At 40.1% G+C, this 18963-nt stretch overlaps 2 protein-coding genes across 3 annotated transcripts in view; one reads left to right on the forward strand and one right to left on the reverse strand.

Annotated features, from left to right (window-relative positions):
- The window catches only part of LOC120734386 (protocadherin Fat 3), a 70160-nt gene extending 60189 nt beyond the window's left edge, over window positions 1–9971 (reverse strand). Inside the window, exons 1-4 of the mRNA XM_040033188.1 lie at window positions 9529–9971; window positions 5676–8671; window positions 5436–5570; window positions 4313–4514 (exon numbers count right to left, since the gene is read on the reverse strand). Of these exons, the coding sequence (XP_039889122.1) occupies window positions 4313–4514; window positions 5436–5570; window positions 5676–8648 (3310 nt within the window). The 5' untranslated portion in view covers window positions 8649–8671; window positions 9529–9971. The remainder of the gene's footprint in view (window positions 1–4312; window positions 4515–5435; window positions 5571–5675; window positions 8672–9528) is intronic.
- Window positions 9972–10000: 29 nt separating this feature from the next.
- On the forward strand, window positions 10001–17779 carry chordc1b (cysteine and histidine-rich domain (CHORD) containing 1b). Of its 2 annotated transcripts, XM_040033190.1 has the most exons (12): window positions 10001–10174; window positions 12780–12829; window positions 12913–12969; window positions 13133–13293; window positions 13814–13914; window positions 14131–14189; window positions 15583–15653; window positions 15889–15994; window positions 16151–16270; window positions 16372–16434; window positions 16615–16816; window positions 17044–17779. In XM_040033190.1, the coding sequence occupies exons 1-11, from the start codon at window positions 10111–10113 to the stop codon at window positions 16792–16794; spliced, it is 1032 nt and encodes a 343-aa protein (XP_039889124.1). In that variant the 5' UTR covers window positions 10001–10110; the 3' UTR covers window positions 16795–16816; window positions 17044–17779. The 2 variants fall into 2 exon arrangements, with proteins under 2 accessions (XP_039889124.1, XP_039889123.1); XM_040033189.1 differs by having other exon boundaries at window positions 16615–17779.
- Window positions 17780–18963: the final 1184 nt, after the last annotated feature.

The following is an 18963-nucleotide window of genomic DNA, read 5'->3' on the forward strand; positions in this document are numbered from 1 at the left end:
TTAAACCCAACACTAGTTCATCGCTTGAGCTGGGTGCCTTTTTAAGGCTTATTAAGTCGTAGCCCAGTGTTAAGCAGTTTAACAGACAAGAATAAACATTGCTCTGAAAATGGTCACAGGGACTGGGCTGAAAGTGAGTGAAAAAGCAGCCAACGTCCAAAGAAAAAATTTGAAAGACCTTTGGAAAGTCTGCATAACTGTTGATTAAGACAACTTTAAAAACTATAGGTCTGGCTCCTTGGAAGCAAAATATAAAGGCATGAGGGATGGCCAAAGACTTTGCACAGTACTGTAGGTACCATAAAAGAAAAGCTGCTGCTTTATAGATAACTAAAGAAGTGCTAGGAAAAGGTGATCTACTATGCTCATTTCCAGCTCCATGTTTTAATCTCAGACTTTACTAAAGTAGCAGTACATTAACTCACATTTCCTTATTTATCTTATGCTGTGCCTTGATGCAGCCCTTCAATTTATCTACGGTACTTTCTGAGACAAAGTGTTTTGGCTTCCCAGCTTCCTGCTGCCCCTTAGAAAATATGGTCTGAAACACAAGTAGTGGTTCTCTCAGATGGCTATACTTACGATAATTTCTTTTCTTTTCTTGCACAGACCAAAGAGCAGAAAAACCTCTTTAAACCCTTTTAAGTGCATGAGATCATCCGTACATAATCTGAATATAAGCTCATTATTTTTATATATATACATACACATGTATATATATATAGCAGAAATTTTGGCTTTTGGGGCAAAAATGAGGCTAAACTGGGTATCATTTCACTTAACCAAATGAAAAAATGAACGCCTCTAGTCAAAACTCTAAGAGGAACTCTAGGAACTCCAACCCCTGGAGTATCATGCTCAATGCTACAACAAAGTACTCAAAGAAACCCGAGAACAAGTTTGACATCAGTTCTCCTTTCTCAATATGCTGAAAAAGACAGCGATTTATCTTTTCAGACATATTTAATATTTGTTTGTGGTGTTGGAGGAAAGAAAGCTTGTCATACGGCAGATCTGTTGCATAACTTTGCCTTCAATTCATCCACAAGGTCTGCATCCCCAGGTACACACAAATAAATCAGACTATGGGTGCGTTGGTTTCACCAGAAAGTGGCAGCATGTCTGATTATGACTAAGCCGCTGCCCAGGACACGCACAATGCATAGTAAAAGTGTTTGCTAAGATACACCCTTACCCTGTCGTCCTTGACCATGTCCTTTTCAAACCTCATCTCTGTCAGACAGCTTGACAGAGAGACAAGGAAAACAGAGCTGGCTGTTTCCAAAGCTCTTTGAACTTTAAGACCGACAGGCACTATTCAGTGAATTCAATATAAATCTGACTCGACAGCATCCATTCTCACCATAAATAACACACTTCAAATAGTGAACAAAAAAAAATTGAAGGGTCACAGCACATTTTCTAATCTGGAACTTCAGCGTTTGGTTGGGTTTACATCCATCTGCCGCGTCTATTCACCATCCCCATTCTTGAGAAACAGGTTTTGTGATCCCATTTTTTAAATTAATGTCTCCATATCAAATAATTGATCCTAAGATTGATGACAAAATATTGTGTGCATTTCTCTCTTGAGACACAACTGAATAGCTCTGAATGTGCTATAAAAGAGGACATCAGAAAAATATATGGCCTATTCATTTTAATAAATGAAGACTGAGTGCTTTTTAAAAGTGTTTGCCTGTAACTTAAAGAATGCTTTATCCTGACTGTGACGAATCCTGGAGCTTGCAAACCCACTAATAGAGGAGCAGTGGCGTTTGACAGCTGTCCAATGAGAAATTGCAGGGCTTGCTTTCCACCCAAACCAATGACAGGAATACAAATTTTTGTTCAAAGTGCAAGAGAGCTAAGGTTTAAAGCCAGAGAAGATCAGTCTTCTTTTCTGTTAGCCCATGTGTTTTCCACCCACGTATGATTGAGTCATTTAAACATCTAAATATCAAACGCGGGAAAAGAGGGCACTCATTAACAGCAGCTATGACTGACAATAGGGGTGTCATGGGCTATGCATGATGCATCAAAGAGCTGATTTACAAACTACAAGTGAGGGTGGGAGTAAGGGGTGCATTAGCTGAGACGGGTTAAACAAAAGAGAGTTCTCATTCTTTCTATTTTTCTCTCTGTCCCTTTCACTCTCACTCACTGTCCATCTCACTCTCTCATCACATATTTAGTTCTGGCACTAAGAGCCACAGATTGACAAGCAGCCAGAGCAAAGCCACTCAACATGGCAGCTAAATGCATGGTGGGAGTACAAAGCAGTGCAACTCTGTCCGTGCCTGACAACGCTGACTTCTACACGATAAAATGAAGCACTTGATGATAAGGGAAAACTTGGCATGTTCTTACTGTATCGTGTCCTTCGATAGTAAAAGGCATTAGCATTTCACATGCTTAGGGAAAAAAACTCTAAGTTAAAAAAAGAAAAACTTTCCAGAAGACATTAAAATATATATATATATAGGTCTGGGAGGAAGAAAGCTGTATTTTCTTTTGACACTTTTTATGTACTCCTGACTCCCCTGCATGCTTTTCCTTCCTCTCTTCGCTTCACTTCCACTTCCCTCTCCCTTCACTTTCTGCTCTAACAAGCAGTCTGATTTCCCCTGGAAAATCTACACTCAGTAAACGTTCTCACTGGCTCTGATGCTCCTTACTGAGGTATTAATACTCCAGGGAATAAAAACCCCAAATACTATTACAGGCATTTGTATGGATCAGTACATGCACTGTAAAACTGCTTTGCTGATGAGTACACAGCATACATAGAGTATGCAAATATATAAATGTAGCTGTTTAAAGCTTGCAATTACAAAAATTAACCATTTTATTTAATGCACAGTTTTCTAATAGCATGATGATCACAACATGATCATCGCCTGTCCTTGTTGTATTGTTTACTTTTGCCACATCTGCTTAGACAGTGATTGGTGGCTTTTATTTAAAACTATTCATGTATGCAGTGAATGGTTTGACAGGCAATACTAACTCTGGGAAACTAGGTTTCCTATTCAAAATTAAAATATGGATGTGTCAAATAAAATATAAACAACAGCGATTACTGCAAAAGCTGTATATTTATTTTAAGATGGGATTAGAAAAAAACTGCCATGTGAAGAAGAGAGAGAACGCGAAGGCTCACTACCTGCAAGTATATTAAGTCTCATTCACTATATGTAGGGAAGAGCAAATGAGGGTCTGGTTTCAGCATGAAGGTTCAGCATTTCAGCACCATGGACAGACACTGAACTGTTAGGTTTAAAAGCTTCAGTATGATGGACAAAAGCAGAGACTGCAATGATCCAATGATGACTGGTGGAAAAGAAAGAGTTCTTAGTCACACTTTTTCAGGTTTTCATGAAAAAGTATTGATGACAGTAGCTATAAATGTTTAAGCATACATCCATGTGCCCACAACACAGCTGTTTATCTGATTTAACAAAAAAAAAAAAAAAGCAAATTGTAAGATCTTATTGATGTGCTCATGTTATTAATTTTCAAGTTTTACATTTAATGACATGCACCTTTTTGGGGAAGGGGGAGGCACTGTGGATGTTTTGTGCATTTGTATCTGTGCTATCTTCAGTAGTTAGCCCCTAACATTCAGACAATACTCACAGTTAAGACTAAAATTTAAGTTGCACAGCTATAGTACATGACCCAATATGCACTAAAATGAGGCGTCCTATTTTCACATTTGGTATTTGATTCATTTTATCCCTGGGTGAGTGAGTCATGGCTTCTTGTTTGGATCAACATGTCTTCAGCAGCAGTTTCACACTGCAGGAAAGTTGGAGTGTGCATGCTTATTTTGGGTCAGGCCTCCTTAAATAAGTCATAGTGATTTCTCCGTACTTGGGAAGGACGGGGCTGTTGTGCAGGAGAGCCTTGATCAATGTTAGCCGCTCAGCACTGGATGAGTTGTACAGAGCGGCCTGAGGCCCAGCCAATGTGGCTGCCATGCTGCCCTCATTACAGTAATGATCTCCCAGTACACAGCTCCCACGTGAGGCCCCATTAACACAGTGACTGTCGCTATACCTCGCACGCTCTTTGAATTTCTTTCTGTAACAAACATTTTCGCATTGACTCAAGAACTGACAAGTGGCCATACTTTCTCTACAAATTACAATTAAACAAATCAAATTAAAACCTAAGCAAGCCATCTTGAAAGGCATGTGAAAATATTTCCTATGCAAAAACTTAGATGTTGATATTCTAAGCATGGCACTATGGGTTATTGGATTTTCACTTTACATAAATAGGCTTAGAAATTGATCTTGTGTCACACCTGTGTCTTCGTCAATCGTAAAAGTGCCCAGGCCGCTGCCACCTTGGATAGAGTACTTCAGCACGCCATCTCGTCCCTTGTCGTCATCTTTAGCGTTGACAGTCATGACACTTGTTCCTGCACGAGAGTTCTCCTTCACTGAGCCTCTCACAGCAAAGTCGGAGAAGTAAGGCGCATACAAATTCTCATTGACATCCACCACCTGAAGAAATGTAATGGTGCACATTAATTATGACAGAAAAACTGTGTGATATTATCTGTAATGTGCAATTGTGTGGCATCAGTAGACCATCTGTATATTTCACTTTTGTACGTGTTATTGCCTGTCTTGGAAGTTAAATGTACCGTGAGCTAAATGCTGTCACGCATTTAATCATCTATCTAACCAGTGTCATAAAAATGAGCGAAGAATTAAAGGAAGAAAGATCTAAAAAAATACAATTGGACATCTTGTCAACAACTGCAACCTTGAAAATAACCAACCAAATCATCAATGATAATGTAAATTGACAAAATTGATCATTGGATTTTTTTTCTGGACAGCACACAAGAGAGGTAAAGAAAAGAGTGCAGTGGGTGGAGAAAAGCCTCAGGGGTGATTTGCCAATGAAGAATAACAATAAGAGTTAAAGGGAAGGTTCACAAAATGGTAGCGAGACCTGTTTTGATGTATGGTTTGGAGACGGTGGCACTAACAAAAAGACTGGAACCTTAACACCCCAAATTATTGATAATAATGTAAGCTGACAAAATTGATTATTTGCATTTGGGAGGCAGGGCTGGAGGTGGCAGAGCTGAAGATCACTGAGAGTATCCAGAATGGACAAGATTAGAAAAAAGTATGTCAAAGGAACAGGCCCGGTTAAGCGGTTTGGAGGCGAAGTCAGAGAGGCAAGACTGAGACTGTTTAGATGTGTGGAGAGGAGGGATGATGAAATTATTTTACAAAGGATGTTAGATATGGAGTTGCCAGTTAGGAGCACACACAAGATTTATGGATGAAGTAAAGGAGGACATGTAGCGGATTGATGTGACAGGTGCTAGGGATAGGGTGAGATAGAGGCAGATGATCTGCTATGGTGATCCCTGAGATGTAGAATATTTGAGCATGTGTGCTACGCACCTCTACCTCCACAAACGTCTGGCTCCTAAGGCTGGGGATTCCTCTGTCTTCAGCAAGCAACGTCAGGTTGAAAAACTGTTGTTTCTCAAAGTCCAACTCCTTTCTAATTCTCAATACCCCACTTATAGGACCGATCTATAAAAAGAATTACATCATAAACAATCTATACTTCAATAAATGTAAAAAAAAAAAAAAATCTTAACGTGTGCAACATTCTGTTCACACTGTGTCATCACCTACCTCAAAAGTGCCATTAAAGTCATTGATTAAGGAATATCGAACTTGTCCTCCAGGTCCAATGTCTGGGTCCTGAGCCTGCACCCAGGTAATCACAGTCCCGGGCGGGAGATCCTCTAGTACTCGAGCACTATAGCTGGTAGGGATGAAAGCTGGAGCGCAATCATTGACATCCTCCAAGATTACACTTAGAGTAGTCACTGAGGACCTTCGAGTGCCTCTTTCAGCCATGTCTCTGACTTCAATCTTCAATATGAATATTGGAAATGTTTCTCTATCCAGCTGGCTAGCAACAAATACACTTCCAGTTTCACTGTCAATCCCAAACTGAGGAACACTGGTGAGCATTATATAGGAGAGCTGTCCATTCTGACCCATGTCTCTGTCAAATGCAGTGATGGTTATAACCTCCATGCCAATGGCTGAGTTTTCTGAAACAAGGGCAGAGTAGCTGTCCTGATAAAACTGAGGGTCATTGTCGTTTGTATCCTCAATGATCACTGTCAGTAATCTCCAACTGGACATCTGAGGAATGCCCTGATCATAGATGGTGATATTAAGGAAGTAACGATCCACTTGTTCACGGTCGAGTGGCCGCAGTATAGTTATCAGCCCACTCTCCATGTTTATATTGAAGCAGTTTTCTTTGTTACCATCAGAAATGGAAAAGAGAACGCGACCATTAAAGCCTGTGTCACCATCTCGCGCTCGCACCTGAAATACACTGGCACCGGGAATGAGGTCTTCTCTCACGAGAATGCTTGTAGGCAAGGCTTCAAACTGTGGAGGCTGTTTGTTTGTAGAGAAAATATCTGTGTAGCTCTCATCTGGTCTCGGTCTAGCCATAGCAGATGCCTTTGAGAGCATTTTTTCTGCCAAAAGCTGGGCTACCCTTGTGTCCTTGCAGTTGAACCCTCTGGGGGGAATCCTACCTCTCACCACTGATATATTCACAAATGTGGGATCAGAGAACATCTCTCCATCTGTTGCAACAACTTTGAAGTTGAATACACCACTTTTTAAACTATCCACTGCTAACGATCTTTTCAGTGACAAAGCCCCAGAGTCTGGATTTAAGTTAAAATAATCTAACTCATTCCCAGAGAGTATCTTGTACTCAACTAGTCCTAGCTCGTCCATGTCAATTGCTGACAAGGTGACAACAGTCTGGTTGACAGGGAAATCACGGCTTATCATCCCTCTGCAAGAAACCTTCTCAAAAAGAGGCTGATTGTCGTTGATATTTATTACACGTATGGTGATATTAACCTCACTCTCCCTTCTGTAGGGTGAACCCCAGTCAGAGGCACGCACTGCGAAAGTGTAGATATCATCTGATGATTCAAAGTCCAGATCTCTAGTAATTTTCACCTCCCCTGTTTTCTGGTCTATGCTAAATGGAAGAGACTGTTCACCACTAATAGTGTGACTTACATACCCATTCTCCCCTTTATCATCATCCACAGCAGAGACCACAAGGACAACAGTGCCTACAGGTACGCTCTCGTTGACGACAATATTGTAGAATGGCTTGTTGAACACTGGAGAGTTGTCATTAGCATCCTCGATTTGAATTTGGACACTTGTTCGCTGCTCACTTATCATATCAACTACCTCCATCACCATGAAATCCTGTGATATCCTTGTAAGCTGCCTGGTGGTCATAATAACTCCAGTCAAAGGGTTTATATCAAAGTACACTGGATCTGAAGGGTTGCTGAAGCTGTAATTGACTCTCAGAGGAGCCGGGGATATTTTCACCACCTCTATAACAGAGCCTGGGGGAGCGATTTCACTCAGCGTGACTATATAAACATCTTTTTCGAAACTCGCCATCACTGGGTCCGGTTTTGTAACCAACAACTGAACAATTTGGGTATTAGAAAACTTGGGAGGCATACCTCTGTCCTTGGCCTGAAATGTTAAGTTGCAGCCATAGGGGAATGTATCCCAGCTGACAGCTTCCGACGTTTTAACTCTGTACTCGTTCCCAACAGGCGAACGATCAACCACAAACTGCTCGAAGGGATCCCCCTCAATGATGGACACCCACTCTATATCTCCGGATATCCCTTCATCTTTGTCCTCCACATTAATTACTGCATACACGGGATTCTTTTCTTCCCACGATGGAACAACAGCGACTGCACTAAGAACGGGAGCAAATTCATTTACTCGCTGCACAGTTAGTACAAGCCTTGCTGTGCTGCTGATACCACTGTTCCCATAGAGTTTCATCCCTCTGTCAACCACCTGTACCTCCAGCTCAAATCGGTCCTGTTTGTCCATCCTTGGTCGACCAGTCAGGGTGATGACCCCGCTCGTCGGATGAACAGCAAAAAGATCTATTTTATTCTTGAAAAAGTAGTAAAACTCTCCATTCGAGCCTACGTCAGCATCTGTGGCTGTCACACGTCCTATGCTGGTACCCAGAGGGGCACTCTCAGAAACAACAAATGCGTAGGAAGTTGGGGAAAATAGAGGTCGAAGGTCATTTGTATCCAAGACCTTGATATAAACAGTGGTTAAAGCCTCTAGGCCTCCTGGGGCCGAGGCCTTAACTGTCAGAGTGTAATTATCCTGTACTTCCCGATTCAGTATAGCACCACTACCTCCATTAGTGCATATGCGGAGAAAACAAAAATCTCCCATTACAAAATCTTCAGCCTGAAAGATGCCTTCACTGTCTCCCAACACAATGGAGTATTTTATCTCAAAAGACCAAGGTGGCCCGAGAATGATGCCCATTTTGGCCTCACTTTTGGTATAGGTTCTTGCAGCAGAGTTCTCAAAAATGGACACATTATATGCAGGCTGAGTGAAGAGCAGCAAGCGTTGCCCTGCTCTAGAATCTGTCAGAAGCTGGGCACGGGTTGAGTGGAAACATATGAAGAGGAAGAAGAAAAAGAAAATAAAAAGGAAAGGAAGAGAGAAGCTGGGCAGGGGGTGCATATTTCCCCACCGATTGGGCTTCATCACTATCCCATCATCCAGTCACCCTGTATTTGGAAAGAATCACAATTAAAATAAAGGACTTGATTTTAGTTGGTCATTCAGTAGGAATGTGTGTTCTGCTGATAAAAAAAAAAAAAAAAACTTTGGATGATCAGGCACAAAAAACATTTTAGAGGGAGTTATTATCACTACATTGATATGATGATGCTCACACTTTGCATTGAAACAATGAGAAAGGCTGTGAAGCAACGAATCAACTTCAAACCACAGCTCATTTGCACAGTCTCACAGAAACACATCATGTCATCTAAATAAAATAATAGGGGTCATAATAATAAAGACTCCTTTAACAGAGACAAGCAGGGCTGTGATATTTTCAGAAAGTAGAACATAATTACAACAAACACATCATTGTGAAAGCACAGACAACCAATTCAAAACCAATTTAACAAGTGTCAGACAACAAAAAGGGCAAAATAATAAAAACAAAGAAGTTAAAAAAATATTTTCTTCTTCTGTTGCCTACAAATTTTTATTGCTGTTTTTTAACTATTGCTTTAGATACCGTGCCATTCACCTGAACCATAGGTCTCTACATGATCATGACTCAACTTCGAGAAACACTGAAATATATCGGATCTATAGATAGGACTGTACCAGCAATAAATAAATAAATAAATAAATCTTCAATCACAATCCAGCGATTTAACATCAACATCCCTGCTGAGAGGCTATGCCGGGAGATCTGCACAATCGTGTCCTGCAGTAATCCAGTGAAACGCGTCTCTGTGCAAAATCCACGAGTTTATTAACTTACACTTTGTTGCTACAGTGTGTCGCTTAAGTACCGGTGCTGCATACATTTGTACAGACTTCACTTACACATTGCAAAGTGACCTACCTTTGGATGAAACCGATGCAATCAGTGAAATTAAATCCTGTCCCATTCTCACTCAATAATTACAAAAAAAAGAAGAAAGAAAGGCAAAATGGCCGCTTATGGATGCGCGAAAAAAAAGCCTTTAGATATATCCCGATAGGCAGTTATCTAGTACACTGCAGCTATCCTCGTAAAACTATATAGCTATTGCCCCCGTTCCATGCACCTGATAACTGTAAGCCTGAGTGCAGAGGGCTATCCCGGCTTGCATTTGCAATAGTTACAACCAAACTAAGATTAGATAAGTTCTACATTCGTTTTCTATAAGGTTAAAGTCCGAGAGAGATGTGAACCAGAGAAGATGTCGCTTATTGCAAGTTTGGAAGCGGCCAGCATCAGCTGTCGCCTGTGTGGGACCGGAGTGCGCTCACAGGCTGGAGGTGGTGGCGGGCAAGCGCCGATCTTTGCCGAGTGCAGCCGACAACATCCGGAAGTGTAATGTTCAACACCTTAAAGCAAACGGCGGCGAGCTCTCTGACACACGAGCTCTGTAGTGGTTAGTTAGAAATCTGATCATTCGTTGTACTTCTCCCATCAGTCACTATGTCTGTTTTGTGTTATAATAAGGGATGTGGACAACGATTTGATCCAGAAAATAACCCAGCCGGTGAGTGGTCTTACTTTACTATCGATGTCCATTGTATGTTCCCTGAGTGTTAGCAAGCTAACCTCTCATCATCTGGAAATTTCTACCGTGAGCAGGCCCGATGGGCCCGTGTTGCTAACCTTATGTCAGTTAGCTGTTCAACTTAATTCATTCGTTTCCTTCGTTTTATATCTGGTAAATAACACATGGGCCCTCTGTGAGTTAGTTTTATCATGCTGTAGTTAGCATGTTAAGCTCTTGCGATTAAAAGGCAACGTTAGACTTTGCGGGACGGTTGTGCGGACGCTGTAAGCGGTTTAAAGTTTCAGAAAGCCGGTTTCTTCCACATAAAGTATCTAAAGATCGTTATTCACGTATACAACGTTACATGTGTAGCCATACAAGTAGTGTGAATGCGGCAGTCACATTTTCAATTCAACGTTGGAAGTTTTAATCACTTGCTTACACTCGGCATCCCTTATAGTGATCTTAGTTCATCCGGCTGGTAATTATGTGACTGAATTATTAATTATTGTGAATCATTGAACTTTTCCACTTGGCTTTAGAAGAAAGTAGATGCTAGCTCGCTTTTAACTGCTTTCCATAATCAATGCAAACAATTTAAAGAGAAAACTGAAGGGACTAGTGGGACCAGTAGGCAGTTAACCACTTGTTAAAAGAGTCGCCACCACAGTGTGCAAGAAAATATATACAAGAAAAGCCTTAAGAAATACCAGCACAACAACGGGGAGGGAGGCTAACCTTAAAACACAAGTAAATACATGCACATTTAGGTAACAAGTGCTTCTGTATTATGAAACGTATTTGTGATTAAATCGGTTACAAACACAGATAACACTCTGACATGCACCAACTAAAAGCGATGAGCTCCCTTGTGACTTTTGGGGTTACTGAGGTTGGCTGTCTGACCCTGATGTTGGAAGTTGAACTAATAATCATTCTCATAACTCGGATGATACTCCATCTGCTGGTTAGCCTACATGGTTTCTATATTTGATAGTGTTTTCTGTACTTGGAGCATGTTTCAATAAGCAGTTGTATATCCCGCATGTCTTCCCTTGACAGTCAAAGATGTAAAATTAGTAGGGGGAAACTACGTCCTCCGCGATACACACAGTGAATGAAAAGAAGTGCAATGTATTTATCATTATCTTTTTTTTTCTGACTGCCAGGCTTACCCTTGAGGGAAGCCAAACTGTGTTTTGAGCCCAGAGTGTTCACTGCCAGCAGCTAAACATCGATATGTGAAAGCGAGAGCAGGTGGAGCAACCAGTTAGAAATCAGGACATTTTACACAGGCAAACATGATGTGTTTGCATGTACCCAGAAGAGGTACATGCAAACACCTTTTTTAAATTTTAGCAAAATATAGATCTACGACATAGACCTTACAAATTTAAAGGAGGCCCAAAGATCAGTTGGTGTTTCCAGCCTGTTATACAGTTAAAGTCCAGTTTTTATTTGACATATGGTGAATTTGTGATTATTAATATTTCATGCATGTAAAGGATAACTAATTAAATTCTACCCTTTTTTGTCTTCTTTAAAAAATGTGTATTTTCAGTCACCTTACAAAACCCACAAATACTGTGGAGTAGGAAGACGATCGCTGTCATTATAAGCCACGCCATTCTCCTTGTAACAGATGTGTTGTTCGTGTTTATATGAAGCCACATTGAAAAATAAATAAATAAAATTCAAGATCGCAATTTTGTCTTCAGCTCCCACGACAGAAACCTCAAAGTGACTTATTTCCTTTCTTTAGAATGGTCCACCTCTATCCTCAAGTAATCTAACATTGTGTACACCCCCTGTGTAGGAGTCCAGTCTGATTTCCATTTTAATGGGATGCTGCTTTTCTCATAACAGTAGAGTATATTATCTTTACCTTCAGAGGTATGCAAAAGGTGTGTCAAAGTCAGGAAGCACAGATTGGGCACAGCTCCGGCTGTACTACAGGGAAAATGCTTGATTTATGGTACCCACCAGCCAATTTCCTTTATTCGTTCTGCAGCGATTTATTTTTAAAGAGTAGATGATGAAAATAGAATACGAGTTACAGTAAAACCTCAAATAATGATGATGGTAGTGTGACTAAAATATATCACAAATCTGTTATTTTCAACTATTCATACTCATTTTAATATATTGGTTAAATGTGTATGTATATATTGTACTTTGTGCTTTGTAGATTGCTCAAGTAATAAAAATTTGTTTTTTGAACACTAAGGATGTTCATGCCATTCTGTCTTTCCGGTAAACACTTCTTGTAGTTATTGGTATATATGTTGTTGTTTTAATCCTACAGTTTACATATGCACATATTAGAATGTCAGTTCAAATTTTTTGCATTATGTCTTTAAATCATTCTGAGTACCTTTTAATAAATACTCTGAGTGGCCAAACTTGACCGCAAACTACCCATCATTACATAAAGCTCCCTAAAGCGTTCAGGCTACTTTTCTACAACTACAGTCAGCATTTTTCAAAACAAACGTACACTTTTCCACAGCGGCTATTTAGAGCAGACTTGTAAACAGTCATTGTTCCCACAACTACACGATTTCTCCCCAAAGTTAATCAAAGATGCATTTTGTTTTCACAGATGGCTGCACCTATCATCCAGGAGTCCCAGTATTCCACGATGCCTTGAAGGTGAAGCACCCGAAAATGCACAGCTAGCTTGTGTCCTCTTCCTGTTATTTGATCAAAGCTAATGTTTCTGTTATTTCCTTCAGGGATGGTCCTGCTGCAAGAGAAGAACTACTGACTTCTCAGACTTCCTCAGCATTGTTGTAAGTTCTCTGTTTAACCTTAGTCGTTTTCTCTGCTCTATTCTCCATGGTGATGTCTCTGTTGTCTGTTGTTTCATAGTTATTGACTGGCACCTTTGCCATGGCCAAAACAGCCTGAGCTTTTATTTTGTGCGAGTCCAACACGGTGACCTTCTCCTCACAGGGCTGTACAAAAGGTCCCCACAACAAAGAGAAGCCCCCTGAGCCGGTGAAACCAGATGTGACATCTTCAGGAGAAAAGAAGGAGTTAGAGGACCAAAAGCCAAAGTTTAATGAGTACATCATCTCTGCACCGAAACCTCAGGAGGCGATATGCAGACCAAGGTTGGCATCAGCCATATTTTTATGTTTTTTAATGCTTTCATGTGAGCAATAGCCATTTCTGGAGGCATCATGTTTCTGTGTTGTCATTTTTTTTTTTGTGTGTGTGTGTGTGTGTGTGTGTGTGTTCTGTGTTGCACTTGGACCTAAGGCTGAACGGATTACTGTTTGGTTAAATCTAAAGTCAAGGCAACTAAATTGTCATGAAAAATAAGCTCTGTTTACGGGGTATTTTTAGGACTTAAATCTTCAATGCTAAGCTAAGCATCAACGGGATACTCTGAAGTGTTCTTACCAAGGTTTGGGGTTTTGTTTTATAACCTGGGTGGTTTCCCCCACTGTTAAAAGAAAGTGGACAGGCTCAAGCACTTAACACTGAAATATTAAAGCCCTTCTCAAGCAGAGTATAGATCCTAGATTGGTTTGCACCAAAAATTACCCTTCCAAATGATTACTGCACACAGAAGCACATTTTTTGTTTTTTTTTTCCTTATAGTATTTTAATATATATTTGTTGTTATAGTCCTGATGAGCCAGCGGTGAGATTGCAGCATAAAGTCTCTGCATCTCTGAAGCAGGCTCTGGAGAAACTTAAACTAACTGAAAATGCTGAAGAGACAAAAGGTAAGAGCTGAATTTTTTTTTTTTTTTATATATTTTTCTGTTTCTCTCATTACCTTTTACATTTTAGACAGAAAGGTGATGGTGTCAGTAGGACTTCTGCTGGGAAGCTGCCATCGTCTGTGTCATTCACATAATAGAATTTGAGTTAAAGCTTCATAAGAGTCAATGTACTGTTTTATAATTTTCTTCATGGGCTCAATTATTTTCTCTTTATAGAGGAAGAAAGTGACGAGATCAAAATTGGAACGTCCTGTAAAAACGGAGGCTGTACTAAAGTAAGTACTAACAGCAGCTTTAACGTATGAAGTCACATTTGTTTCATATGTTGTATTGTTTCTTTGTAAGTATATGTGTAATTCCAAGTTGTTCGTGATAAATTGTATTGCAAAACTGCTCTCTGAAAAAGGGGAAGTGGATCTTTTTCCTCTGTCTCTGCATTTTCTCTGAGATGGATATAAAGCTAAGTTTTTGGGGGCTCAAGCTAATCGGGTCTGTCAGAGCAGAAACTCTAAGATTAGAACAGAAATTGTGAGTAAAATTGTCATTGACATGCGTAGTAGAAGCTTAGAGTGGGATTGTAGTGATTTACATAATTGTACTTTAACTTGTTTGCTTGAAAGCCACAACACATTTTCTCAAGGGTTTCTTGCTTTTAGTTTATCCATAAGATTGGGTCTTTGTAGAAGCCTGGATTGGTACTTTTTTGGACTTTTAGCAGGAACTATTTTTCTAAAACATTGGTACATAGACTATTACAATAGTATTTACAGAATACAGTCAGTGGAAATGATCGTTTGCTGAGTTGCAAAGAAATTAAGAGACTGTCATTTCCAGAAAAAAAAATGCATCAAAGTTCTAAATTGTTTTTGAATGTCATTGGGTGAAACAAGTATTTAATCTCCCCAAAACACATGAAATAGTACTTTGTGGAAAAACCCTTGTTGGCAAGCACAGCAGTAAGATGTTTCCTGTATTTGGTCACCAGGTTTGCACATATCTCAGAAGTGATTTTTTTTTTTTTTTTTTTTTTTTTTTTTTTTTCTCTCTCTCACTCCTTATTACAGAAACTCAGTCCTTTTGTTTTCTATGCTCCTAATAAGCAACTCCAAGCTTCAGCTCTCTCCATAGATTTTCTATAGGACTGGGGTATAAAGACCAGCTATTCATCTTCAGTGTTCTGGCTGATTGAAGGAGGTTCTCGTCCAACATTTGACAGTATCAGAATAAAATACTTACATTCTAATTAGAATTACACTCTAATCACTTCTAACTTTTATGTAACGTGGGATTTTTTTGTTTGTTTGTTTCCATGGATTTATGGTTGATATTCTGTCTCTCTCCATTAAATATGAAACTACTATAAAAATTGGAGGCTGTTTATTTCTTTTCAGTGAGCAAACTTCCAAATTCAGCGGGGCATCAAATAATTATTTCCCCCGCTGAGCTTTAGATTTTTATAAGCAGGACAGTTGAGGAAGTTGTTGTTGGGCGCCTTCAGACTCAACAAGAGTTAAAGTAACAAAGTTGGAATTCTAAAACTTGAACTCAAGACATTTAATGGTTAAAAAAGAGCTAATTGCCTCATTTGCATTTTTTTTTTTCGCCTGACAAAAAAGGAAAAAAAGTGTTTGTGTTTGTTGAGGGCTCAACTGTTCTTGTTATCCTCAGAGTTTTGAAGGACCTGCAAGTGATTCGGATGTGTGCCTATACCATGCTGGATTTCCCATCTTTCACGAAGGGTTAGTATTACTGATCGTGTTTTCAAATTATTATGTAGAGAGTGTTAAATTCACCCGATTCCTTTCCAAATGTGTGTTTCTTACATTAATGCGGAATATTAGATCTGCTCTCTGTAAAAGAAACATGAAGGCACCATTAGGATTCTCCTGTTAGTCTTGTTTACCTTTTCTCTTGAGTGACAAGTTATTGACTGCTAAAAATCCAGCAGGTGTTATATCTTTCCTGCATCTCCAGGATGAAATACTGGAGCTGCTGTAAAAGGAAAACCTCAGACTTTAATACCTTCCTCTCTCAAGAGGGCTGTACAAAGGGAACACATCTATGGAGGAAAAAAGATGCGGTAGGTGTGCCAGCTTGGCAGCAAGTAATCATTTATGTGTGCAGGCTTGCATAAAGGAAACTCACCTGTGACTCCATCTAGTGGTGTCTGCTGGCGGAGGCTGAAGAGCTGAAGAGCTGAATTTGAACATTTGTCTTGTATGAAAATTCTTTACAGGGTAAGAAGGTGGTCCCGTGTCGGTTTGACTGGCACCAGACTGGGACGCAGGTCATCATTTCTATCTATGCCAAGAATGCAGTCCCAGAGCTAAGCTATGTGGATGCCAACAGCACTACGGTGAGTCTATCCGATCGTTCCTCTTCATATCAAAACATCTTGGGTTTGGATTTTTTTCCTTCTTATTATCTAATGCTGATTTTTTTGCTTTTCTCCTTCAGCTCGACATACACATTATATTTGATGGAGAGAAGGAATTTGAGCAGAAAATCAGCCTTTGGGGAGTAAGTCTTATTTATTATTATGTTATTAGTCTGCACTACATTTCATTCAGTTTGAACTCATTTATTTTCTTTAATTGTAATGTAATTGAAACCAACAGGAAAAATAGCAAATTTAAATTTTTTTTTATTTATTTTTTTTCTTTTGCACCCTGTTTGTTAACGGAGTCTTTTGTCTTGCAGGTGATAGACGTGAGTAAAAGTTTGGTGAACATGATGGCGGCCAAGATCGAGGTAGCCATGAAGAAGTCCGAGGCGATGTCCTGGGCCCGTCTGGACCTTCCTCCTCCTCCTGCTCCACCCAAGGAGAGCGAGAAGAAAAAATCTGACAGTGAGGATGAAGATGAAGATGAAGATGACTGATAAGATTGAAAATAAAGACACAGTGTGTATGTTTAACTGAACCCAAGGTCACATGCCTCACAGTTAATTCGTTACCTCTTTAACTTTAGCCTTTCTTTGTCAACATCAGTGTTTTTGTTTTTCAAATTAAAGAACTTGATTTTTCTCCCTCCCTCCCTTGTGGGGGGGTTTTTTCAGGGGGGGGGGTCAACTTGTAGTAACAGAATCTTTCGTTATTTTTTTTTTTATTTTTATAATTTTTTTCCACAGTGATTTAAAAACTGAGTTTCAGCAGGCTTCCAGTCAAGTCCCAGCTAAATTGCACTGAAGTCCCTGGAAAATTACATCATGCCTTAAAATAAGTTGTCAGTTTTAATTCTGCTCACTTTCACACCCATGCAGACCCATGTCACACTAATGGACCGTGGCTGTGACCAGATCTCATATTTTCAGGAATAAAATCATTTTTGTTTTTCATAAATTTAATACATCAGACCAAAAAGCTGCCCCCGGATTGTCTTGATTTGTCCGCTTACATCAATATGTTATCCAAACTTGTGTTTTATGAAATGTATTCTGAATCAATTGTGAGACGAGAACTATCACAGCTGAATTATCTTGAGATATACTTTGGAGATGCACTCTAACTATCCATACTTTTCTCAGTAAAAATTGTAAATTTGCTCCAAATTATGTTTTTTACTTCACTACACTCGATGTAAATTTTGTACAAGTTTTGCTTTCAGATACTGTATTTATCTTATTTCTTGTCAAAACAAAGTAGTGTGGTTTTAATGAGAATGTACTGTAATGCCAATTAAATACAAAGTATTTTAAGCAAAATATTGTATCATAAAATGCTATGCTAGAAAGCATGTGTCTAGGCTTAGATTGTATGAAGTGTTATTTGGCAAAAGGAGAAGCAATGGAAAAGTAAAGTTCTAGGAAAGGGAACCAGTTTGTCTGACCAAAAAATAAACTTCTGAGATTAAATTTTAAAACTGGAGTGGTTGTCTATGGTTGGTGTCGCAATTTGAATTCTAACATATACACCTTGCTAAATAAACCTTTTGTCTTTAGAACAGCCTTTATTCTTCATGGCATAAATTCAGCAAGGACCTGGAAACCCTCCTGATATTTTGGTTCATATTGACATGATTGCATCAGTACAAGCATAATGTGAATTTTCCATTCCACCACATCCCAGTGGTACTCTATTAAATTGAGGCCGCGTTGCTATTTTCAAGAAACCAGTGTGAGATAATTTGAGGTTTGTGATGAGATGTGTTATCCTGCTGGAAGTGTCCATCAGAGGGTGGATACGCTCAGGTAGGCTGTGGTATTTGAACAATTATCACTTGGTACTAATAGACTCAAAGTTTGCCAACATAAAACTAGCCATTCTTGGCTCACAGCAGTGACCCTGTCTGCTGCTCAGACAGGGCACTCAGCACCGGGTCTCCACAAGGATGTGTTTTGAGTCCCCTCCTGTTTACGCTCTACACATCCGACTGCTCCCCTACCCATCTCTCAAACACCATCATAAAGTTCGCGGATGACACCACAGTGGTTGGACTCATCTCAAGGGGGGATGAGTCGGACTACAGAGATGAGGTCAACAGACTGACTGAGTGGTGTTCAGTTAACAACCTCCAACTGAACACCACGAAAACTAAAGAGCTTATCTTGGACTTCAGGAAGGGCAGAGCAGACCCGGCCCCACTTTACATTCACGGGAACTGTGTGGAGAGGGTACACTCCATGAGGTTTCTGGGCGTGCAGATCTCTGATGACCTCTCCTGGACTGCAAATACCACAGCGGTGGTAAAAAAAAGGCCCAGCAGCGTCTCCACTTTCTGAGAGTGCTCAGGAGGAACAACCTGGAGGAGAGGCTGCTGGTGACATTTTACAGAGCCACCATAGAGAGCATCCTAACGTACGGCATAACAACATGGTATGCAGGGTGCTCGGCTGCGGACAGGAAAGTACTGCAGAGGGTCATCAACACAGCCCAGAAGATCACTGGCTGCTCTCTGCCCAGCCTGGAGGTCACTGCAAACTCTCGGTACCTCAGCAGAGCTGGCAATATCATCAAGGACTACTCTCACCCCAGCAATCAACTGTTTGAACTATTACCGTCAGGCCGACGGTACAGGTCACATAAAACCAGGACAAGCAGATTCAGGGATA

Source organism: Simochromis diagramma, unplaced genomic scaffold (assembly GCF_900408965.1).
Source record: "Simochromis diagramma unplaced genomic scaffold, fSimDia1.1 OVJJ01000216.1, whole genome shotgun sequence".
Taxonomy (NCBI): domain Eukaryota; kingdom Metazoa; phylum Chordata; class Actinopteri; order Cichliformes; family Cichlidae; genus Simochromis; species Simochromis diagramma.